The following is a 7,276-nucleotide window of genomic DNA, read 5'->3' on the forward strand; positions in this document are numbered from 1 at the left end:
TCTCCTCTCCACTCCATCCTTCCCCTTCCTTTGAACTGCTGGCCAGTTCCTCTTCCCTTTCCCCCTTTATACCCCCTTCCTTCTTTCCCCCTCTACCTTCCCCCTCTTCCCCATATCTCCTTTCCACTTTCCCTCCTTTACTTCCTCCACCCACCTTCTGGACCATCCTTTCTCAAGACCTATCACACATCAAGTCCTTACTCTCCCAAGGCATACCTCCAAGTCCTTCTTCCAACAAGGCATATCTTCAAGTCCTTCATCCATAAGGCATACCTTCTTCAAGTCCTTCTCTAAGGCATACCTTCTTCAAGTCCTTCTCTAAGGCATACCTTCAAGTCCTTCATCTATCAAGGCAATCTCCCAAATCCTGATCTTATCTTCAACAAGGCGTCTTCCTTCTGGCTCCTATCCTTCTGCCTTCAACTCCTCTCAAGCCTTTCCTTCCCACTTCCAGGCCTTCTCCTACCTTAGGCAATTCACACCCATTCTCCTTTCCCTCACCTTCTCCCTTCCCTCCTCCTCAAGACTGGCCAGTCACCATCTCTTCCTTCCTCACCATCACCTGTCAGCCTCAACAGGTCAGGACTCCACCATCTGTCAAGGATTCCTTCAGACACACCAGCCTTTCTGTGCTGACATCTTGTCTTCCTCAAGGCCTTACCAGGACCTTGAAGGATTAAGCCCTATACACCTTCTACCTTGGTCCAACCTGCCCCCCCAAATCTTTACGCCCGAAGAGGATTGCACCGGAGAAATGTGCGAGCACGAAGCTGAGTGAGAGTAAGGTGACTCCCACCGATGTGGTGGGGTCAAAGGGGAAGAACATGGTGGGAGGAGCCGGTGAGGGGTGTGTGGACGAGTTGCAAAGGTCGGGAGGGCAGGTATGAGACGAGCTCAAAGGCTCGCTCAGGCCCGTAGAGGACCAGGCCGAGGCCGAGCCCAGCTAGGGCTGTGGCCCACCAGAGTATCACCCTGTCGTGCCTGAATGACCACAGCCTGCAAGCAGACGTGTACATGGGCTTCCATCAAGGGGGGAAGTGCACCACAAGACTTGCAGTGCACCATGTTGGTCTGGATGTAGGGCCTCTTACATGGGTTTCATCACTCAGCCTGGTCAATCCCCTAAGTTGAAACAGGAGGGAGCATGCTGCATCAGCAAGGGTACATACAACCTTTGATGTGCACCCACTCCTGCCTCACTTTGCCTTCAGTCTGACAGTCAAGCGTGTTTGGCTGCTTGCTTCAGACCTGGTGATGCAACTCCCTGCAGCAAGAGCAGCAGCACGGAGGCCGGGTGAACATCAATCAATCAGGCGCCTTGTTGCACGCCCGCCCGCTCCATGAGGACACGGGTGGGTCGGCAACGTCCCCTGATGGTACCCACACGATCCTCAGTGTCCTTCATCTCTTCCCACCATGCTGAGCCATTGTCCTTCGGAACACGCAGACGAGACGGTACAGGCCAGGACTCACGGTGGCCTCTCCCTCATCCCAAACGAACGGCATGCTCTCGCTGGCCTTCACCAACCGTCTCCATCCCACACCGGGCTTCTGACTGCAGCGCACGCTCGCTCCTCTGACCCCTTCATCCGATGGTGGGCCCTTCGAGCCAACAGCACCGCACAGCACGGCAAGTACGCCTGCTACGACGGCCCTGGTGGATCCGGAATCGACTCTGTTGATTCACCATCCCTAGCTACCGACTCTACCCACACCGCGACGAGGACAAGACAAGCACCGAGGCGCCGTTTTCCGAATCTGAACCGCCCGTATCCCCCCATCCTGCCGTCCGCCTTGAATCCCCATGCCCATCCCGCACGACAAGCCTCGTTATCCCCAGGCCTCGTCCCGCCTCCGCTGAACCTCGTCTTCGAGCTGCGTGCCCAGCTTCCAGCTGTCGGCGAGCTCGTGCTTGGCGATGCTGCCGCTCTGCCCCTCTGGGCCGTCCCACGCCGTGCTCATCATCGACGGCTCCGACGAGTGCCAGCTGACGTCGCGGACCGTGCAGACGTTGGACACGTCGCGGCCTCGCCGCGAGGGCGGCGTTGTCGTCGCCGCCGCCGCCGCTGCTGCTCCAGCCGCCGAGGGCCGGAGGCGCATCCCGCCCGCGCCCGTCCGCCGCAGCGCACGGTGAGCCGTCCAGGGGTAGGCCGGGGCCGAAGGGTCGGCGGCCCTCTGGTCGTTGTCATCGTCGACCAGCTCGTCGTCGTCCTCGTCCATGGCATCGCCGTCCTCGTCCTCGCCGATGCCCATGTAGCGCTTCCAGCCCATGTGGCGGTCGTCCTTGACGGCGTAGAGGGGCCGCGCCTTGCCCCGCTCGAGCACCTGGACCACCTGGCCCTCGAGGTTCCAGATGTGGATGCGGCCGTCGGCGCTGCCGCTGTAGACGTAGCGCTGGCCCGTGGTGGCGGCGGGCGAAAAGTGGCAGCGGATGAGCGTCTTGAGCACGGCGTGGCCGCGGAACGTCATGACCGAACAGTCCTGCGGGTGCTGCTGGAAGCGCGGCGGGCGGTAGTACATGTTGCGGTAATCCCAATTCCGCAGGCCGTAGTCGCGCTTGGCCATCGACTCGAACGTGGCCGACGAGTGCATGCGGCGCAGGTCCCACAGCTTGAGCGACTGGTCCTTGCCGTTGGAGATGCAGTAGCGGCCGTCGCCCTTTGGCGAGACGTACGTGATGCCCTCGGTGTGGCCCGTGAAGACGCCCGCAGGCTTGCCGCCGGAGAGCGAACGCCGATCCCTGTTGCGCGATGGAGAAGAGAGACAGGGACGGCAAAGGGTCAGTTTGTCGACTCGCGCTGGGTCGTCTCGGTAGAGACACCGGCCTTGACGAGGCGCGAGCCGCTCTGCAGCCGCGAAGGCGCCCTCGGACACTCACCATACCTTGACGAACGAGTCGTCGCTGCCGCTGATGAGCACGTTGGACGAGGCCGAGTCGGCAAAAGCGACGCCGTTGACGTCGTCCGAGTGGCCCTCGACTCGGAGCACGCGCCGCCGCGCCTCGATGTCGTAGACGTAGATGTCGCCAAAGTGGGCGCCTGCAACGATCTCGCGCGAGTCGCCAGAGAAGCGGATCGACCAGATCTATCGTCCGTGGGCGTGGTCGAGGAGGATGACGGAGGGCAGAGGTCGTGCAGAGGTCAGAAAGCGAAGCATCGCATCAGCAAGGACGTGCACATTCGAACGGGGCCTCGGATCCTCACCGCACTACGCCACCTCACCCCGATGTCGTCGTCGCCCGAGTTGCTAAAGTCGAGCATGACCTGGTCATCGCTGTGCGAGGTGCCGCCGCCCTCTGGCGAAAAGTGCTGCCGCGTCGGCACGAGGTGAACAAAGGGCGTGATGGACGAGTAGATCATCCACTGATTGTCGGGCGACAGGTTGGCGTCGGTGATGGTCCAGTTGCCCTGACGCCCCTGGATGCTCTTGATCATCTTCAGCGAGGTATACTGCGTGGTGCCGAAGGAGCCGTAGTAGTACGAGCGCCGGATGCGCTGCGGGCCATCGTCGTAGACCTGAACGTTGCGCGGGCCGGAGACGGTCGTGTCGTAGACCTGGTTGCCGGAGCAGTGGTGAACGATGACGCCGAAAGCGAGGAAGCCGCGTGTCGGTCAGCATCAGGGGAACCGCTAGCAATGCACCGCCCTGGCCATCACGCCAGGCTTGGCTCGGCTCGCCCTCACTCACGTGGACTTTGAAGTCTTGCGAGCAGGTGTAGAAGAACGACGAGTCTTGCGAGTACTGCCCGCAGTAGACGCGTGCCGGGTACTTTGCCACGACTGTGCCGTTGGTGTTCGGGATAAAGGACTGTCGCCGGCGAGGGCGAGGGCAGGCATAGTCGTGAGCGGGCTGGCCCTTCGTTTGCCCTTGCAAGAGCCGACGCCGGGATCACTCACCTCGCCAATGTCCGACTTGGGCACCCGACGGCGCGCGTGCTTGCGGCGGTGTATGAGGTCGACGAGGTTGTCCGACTCCTTGAAAGCACTTGGAGGCGCACCCGGTGGCCGTCGGGGCACTTTGCCGAATTCGCCGCCGTAGAGGAGCTCCTGACCAGCGCGGATCGGCTCGTCGACCGGGTCCCAGAAGTTCGACATCTGGTGGTTGCGCGAGATGCCGTACCAGTCGCGCTCCTCTTCGTCGTCGTCGTCATCGTCCCCACCCCGTCTGCGCCCCTGCCGGTGACGGCGGAGACGAGCAAGCGCTGGAGGCTGGCGAGGCCGATGCTGTTTAAGGCGCGGGCGGTGCGGCTGGTGGCCTCGCCATCGGCGTTGGCGGCACTCTGGGACAGGTGGGCGCGCAGCAGCTCCTGGATGTCGATGGTGCCGTCATCTTCGTCGTCGTCGTCGTCGTCGTCGTCGTCGTCATCGTCCTCGAGCATCAGCTGGTCCCCGTCGTCTCCATCGTCGGCGAACTCGATGATGAGGTTGCCGCTTTGGAGGTCTTCGTCGTCCTCTTCTGGGTCGTAGTCGTCGTCGTCGTCATCATCATCATCGTCGTCGTCGTCTTGGTCGTCCTCATCTCCGTAGAGGTCGTCGTTGTCGATTGCCTGGTTGAGACGGCGGATACGATCGGCGGCCTCTTCTTGCTTGGCCAGGTCCTCGAGCTGCTCCTGCATCCAGGCCTCCTCTTCCGAGTCGGTGAGTTGGTCGTCGTCGGCCACCCTGCGCCGTGATGAGGGTTGATCGGACATGGGGCCGGGTGCTGGCAGAGGGGAGGGAGGGAGCGGCGGGACGCGGCGGGCAGAGCAGTGGGGCGGGTGGTCGATGCAGCCTAGTTCGGCCCGGCGCACTGGGCGAAGGCGTGCGGTTCTTCCTCGGAGCGAGGTGAGCGGTCAAGACGAGTCGGGTGTGCGTCCGACAAGAAGTGCTCAGTCGTGCCGTCGAGGGTATCACGATGGCAGGAGGAGAGCGGGAGGATGTGGGGTACTACTACTACCCTCTGGACGGTGGCGGTGGTGGACTGAAGCCAAGGACCGCCCCGCCATGGCCCGCCGGGTCAAGAGGCAGCCAGGCCAGGCCGTGCATGTGGAGGCAGCCAGGGCCCGGAGATGTGCTTAGCAGCGAGCGCCGGGCGACACGGGCCACCGCTACCTAGCCAGACGGCTGACACAAGAACCACGCCTCCCTCTCTCTCTTTGTGCCAGCACCTGCCGCAACCCTCTTGCCCCCGATGGCCCACCCCGATCCTCGATCCAGCCCGCGCCGACGTAGTCAACCTGACGCCTCAAGGGGTTCCTCAATTCAATGGCACGGCTCTACATCGTCTAGTGGCTCTTGTACTGCAACAGCTAGCCCTTCTGCGAGGCCAGCCCGGGCCGGTCAGCGCAGCCCAGCCCAGCGTGGATGGACTGTGCCTTTGTCTGGGAGCCGTGACGGCCGAGCTCCCACCGGCAGCCTCACTGGGCCCAACCGCCGAGCTCGACGGCAAAGGCGGTCGAGAGCCGCACAAACTGCAGCAGGTGGCGGAAAGAGTACTCGGGAATGTCAAAGACGTCGCCCGTCGTGTGGATCCTGCGCAGGTTGCTGTTCTCGTACGTGCTGCAGGGAGCGGTAGTTACGGATGAGGGGGGTAAACACGGGCAAACACCGAGGCGATACAGCAGTCAGCGAGCCGATCCCGCACCATGCCCAAGCCAACCCTCGAGGCGACCCGTCGCGACGACGCGATACTCACGCCTCAATGGCAGACGCAGACGGCGCGCCGATCTTGGACCACGACGCATGGTCGCTGGCGGCGTAGCCAATCTTGGTCTCGACCGGCGGAATGTCGAGGTAGGCCTTGACCAGGCGCGTCACAAAGGCGGCCAGAGGCGCAGAGACAAAGTCGCTCACGATGCCCACTACCTCATCAGTGCCGGCCTTGACAAACGCAGTCACTGTGGGGCGCGACGTGTGTGGGTGTGTGAGAGAGAGAGGGAGAGGGAGAGTCGCAGCGCGCATATCACGGTCAGCGACTGATGGCCCTCTGAGCGACCGCAATCGCAGGTGCGCCGCACACGCTTTCAATGCACGGCACTCACTGTCCTGCTGGAGCATGGCCTTGACTTTGCGGCCCTCCTGCTCGTACGAGGCGGCCACGGCCTGGCTACCAAGCAGGCCCCCCTCCTCTGCCGAGTACCAGTGCCACTCGACGTCGGTCTCGGGGTGCCAGCCGGCCTCCAGCAGCACGCGGAGGGCCTCGACAATCGTCACGGTGCCCGAGCCGTCGTCGTCGGCGCCGGGCGCAGCAAAGAAGGGGAAGAAGTTGGTGCTGTCCTGGTGCGCACCGAGGATCGTGACGCCCTCGGACTGCGAGAGCGAGGCGTTGCGGCCGGGCACATGGAGGATGATCGAGTTCTGGCCCCAGGCGTGCTCAAACTCCCGGACGGTGATGTTGGCGTGCGAGCCGATCGTCTGCGCAGGGGAAACGAAATCGACGGACGAGGCGACGGTGCCGACATCGGTCAGCAGTCTGCACGGGATCGCGTGCTCAGATTGGTCAAGAGACGATCGACTGCCTACTCACCTCTTTGACCTTGCTGAGCAGCCACTTTTGGCTCTGCTTGCCCGTCTCGCTCTTGTAGTAGCGCGTGTGGAAGCCGGTAAAGGCCTTGAGGTTCTCTCGCGGGCCCTTGTCGCTGATGCCCTTGAAGACGGGCTTGAGCTGCTTGTCGAATCGGACGTGCTCTGGGAACGTGGGCTCCTTGGCGGCGTCCAGGCGCTGGGCCGAGAGGAGGCCGAGTTGGGGGTGGTCGGTGAGGTCCATAAAGGACTGGCCGCGGTAGAAGAGAAGGTGCTTGCCCAGCTCGTTGGTCCAGTAGGGCTCGGCATCGTGCGCGGTCTGGACCAGGCGGGGTTCAAAGAGCGACGACAGAGGCTGGAGGAGGCGGTTGGTGAGGCGCGAAAAGGGGGTGGCTGACTCTATGTCGAGCGTCGACAGTGAGGGGCCGGACGAGGGCGGGGCAAAGAAGCTCTGCATGGGGAGGGCAGATGCGGCGCTGCTGGCCAGCAGGGCCGCAGTCAGGGCGGTCGAGTGGAGCTTCATCCTGTGTGTGCTAGGTTGGCGCCAAGGGGGGAGCGAGGTGAGAGAGGGCGGGAGAGGTGAAGGTGATGGCTGCTAGGATGAGAGAGGGAAGCGACGTGCCAATGGACCAGAGATGGAGGGATGATGGCAAGGAGTGGCTTGGATGGCGAGGATGGGATAGGAGGCGGGGGGCAAGGGCAGCACCGCCCTGTGTCGGGCCTCGTTGCCCCCCTCACGCGCTGACGACTGCCGAAGGCACACGAGGGGGATAGGG

At 63.0% G+C, this 7,276-nt stretch overlaps 2 protein-coding genes across 2 annotated transcripts; both read right to left on the reverse strand.

Moving 5' to 3' along the window:
- Positions 1 to 1,830: 1,830 nt before the first annotated feature.
- PFL1_06866 (uncharacterized protein) lies at positions 1,831 to 4,690 on the reverse strand (the record flags this gene model as incomplete). The annotated part of the gene is given in 6 exon segments (XM_007881028.1): positions 1,831 to 2,740; positions 2,894 to 3,084; positions 3,222 to 3,554; positions 3,688 to 3,807; positions 3,897 to 4,172; positions 4,184 to 4,690. 6 exon segments carry the CDS (start codon positions 4,688 to 4,690, stop codon positions 1,831 to 1,833), a joined length of 2,337 nt encoding a protein of 778 aa, XP_007879219.1.
- Positions 4,691 to 5,395: 705 nt separating this feature from the next.
- Positions 5,396 to 7,023, reverse strand: PFL1_03398 (uncharacterized protein; the record flags this gene model as incomplete). The annotated part of the gene is made up of 4 exons (XM_007880915.1): positions 5,396 to 5,537; positions 5,674 to 5,875; positions 6,020 to 6,392; positions 6,505 to 7,023. The coding sequence occupies 4 exons, from the start codon at positions 7,021 to 7,023 to the stop codon at positions 5,396 to 5,398; spliced, it is 1,236 nt and encodes a 411-aa protein (XP_007879106.1).
- Between the last annotated feature and the right edge of the window lie 253 nt (positions 7,024 to 7,276).

The sequence above is a fragment of the Pseudozyma flocculosa genome, assembly GCF_000417875.1.
Source record: "Pseudozyma flocculosa PF-1 unplaced genomic scaffold scaffold00010, whole genome shotgun sequence".
In the NCBI taxonomy this organism is placed as follows: Eukaryota; Fungi; Basidiomycota; class Ustilaginomycetes; order Ustilaginales; family Ustilaginaceae; genus Pseudozyma; species Pseudozyma flocculosa.